General features: G+C 64.7%; 2 protein-coding genes across 2 annotated transcripts in view; one reads left to right on the top strand and one right to left on the bottom strand.

Moving 5' to 3' along the window:
- Positions 1-1,287, bottom strand: part of ECE2 (endothelin converting enzyme 2) — a 29,607-nt gene that overhangs the window by 21,793 nt on the left and 6,527 nt on the right. The gene's annotated exons all lie outside the window — the stretch shown is intronic.
- On the top strand, positions 7-1,236 carry CAMK2N2 (calcium/calmodulin-dependent protein kinase II inhibitor 2). The gene has a single exon (XM_012732604.1). The coding sequence runs from the start codon at positions 194-196 to the stop codon at positions 392-394; it is 201 nt and encodes a 66-aa protein (XP_012588058.1). The 5' UTR covers positions 7-193; the 3' UTR covers positions 395-1,236.

Genomic DNA, 1,287 nt, shown 5'->3' with positions numbered 1-1,287 from the left:
CACCGCCGCCGCCGCCGCCTGCCCAGCGGCCCGGGAGGCGGAGGCGCGGGGGAGGAGGCCCCGCTTGGCTCCGCAGCCCCGGATGCTGCATGACTTCATCCTTCCGCCGGCTCCCCAGCTGAGCTAGGGCCGGTCCGGCAGCTAGCCCGCCACTCGTGCCCCGCCGCAGTCTCGCGCCCACCCCTCGCCCGCCATGTCCGAGATCCTGCCCTATAGTGAGGACAAGATGGGCCGCTTCGGCGCCGACCCCGAGGGCTCCGATCTCTCCTTCAGCTGCCGCCTGCAGGACACCAACTCCTTCTTCACGGGTAACCAGGCCAAGCGACCCCCCAAGCTGGGCCAGATCGGCCGAGCCAAGAGAGGTACGCGGCCGGGGCCCGGAGTCGTCGCCTGACCCAGAAACCCTCCGCTGGGCACCCCCCCGGCTGCAGTTCCCCGCCAAGCGACCGCAGCTCTTGCCGCAGACCAACGCAGCCGGCCAGTAGCCGGCCGGGGTTTGAGGGAAGGGAGGGGGGTCCCTGCAGCAGTGTTGTGTCCTCCTCTTTCCCTCTCCCGGGAACGCAGTGCCCCGGATTCGATGCACACCACCTCTGGAAGTAGAGCCCTGGCACCCGGGCGAGGGGGAGGGGCCGGTCGGGGCATTTGGGGCAGCCTGGAAGTAGGATCGCGGGGCGGTGCGCCGCTTCTTCAGGATCAAACGATGAGTCGGTGGATGCTACGGAAGAACCTTCGGGTGGGGAAGGACGTCCGATTAAAAAGAGGGCAGGGGGCCCGAGGGTTCGGTTGTCCTGGTTGTTTGCATGGGGAGGGGACTCTGTTGGTGCTAGAATCAAGTGGGGTTTGAGCGGCAAGAGGGTTAAGTTGGGGAGAGGGCTGGACTAAACGGAGATTCCGCTCGAGGAGGGGGTTCTGTTGAAATGGGGGTGGAAGATCCCATGAGCGAAAAGATTTCAAATTTCTCGGATGGAGAAGAGCTCTGATGGAAGGAGGGCTTGGACTTGGGAGGTTGAATGGCTTGGAACCTGTAAAGAGGGGGCGTTCCTCCACAGGGAGGGGAGGGGGCTCTGTGGGAGATGGGCTGACAGCGGGTTGAATGGGCGAGAAGAGTTCGGATGGGAAGGGCACTGTGGCTCTAGGGGGTACGGGAGGCGGGAAGGGGCGTCGCTGGACCACCAGCAGTAACTGAGCGGGCTCGAGGACGCGGGGCCCATTTTCGCCGCCGCCCCCTGAGGCCGCGCGGCTGACGCGCTTTCTCTAAAGCATTATAAGCACAAATAAATTAATTTT

This window comes from Condylura cristata, unplaced genomic scaffold, assembly GCF_000260355.1.
Source record: "Condylura cristata isolate star-nosed mole 26May11 unplaced genomic scaffold, ConCri1.0 scaffold00003, whole genome shotgun sequence".
Taxonomy (NCBI): domain Eukaryota; kingdom Metazoa; phylum Chordata; class Mammalia; order Eulipotyphla; family Talpidae; genus Condylura; species Condylura cristata.
Note: the sequence above shows the minus strand (reverse complement) of the source record. Positions and strands in the feature narration are given on the sequence as shown.

Excerpts from the sequence above, each read along its gene's own strand:
- CAMK2N2 (XM_012732604.1), top strand. The coding sequence starts at position 194 with ATGTCCGAGATCCTGCCCTATAGTGAGGACAAGATGGGCCGCTTCGGC.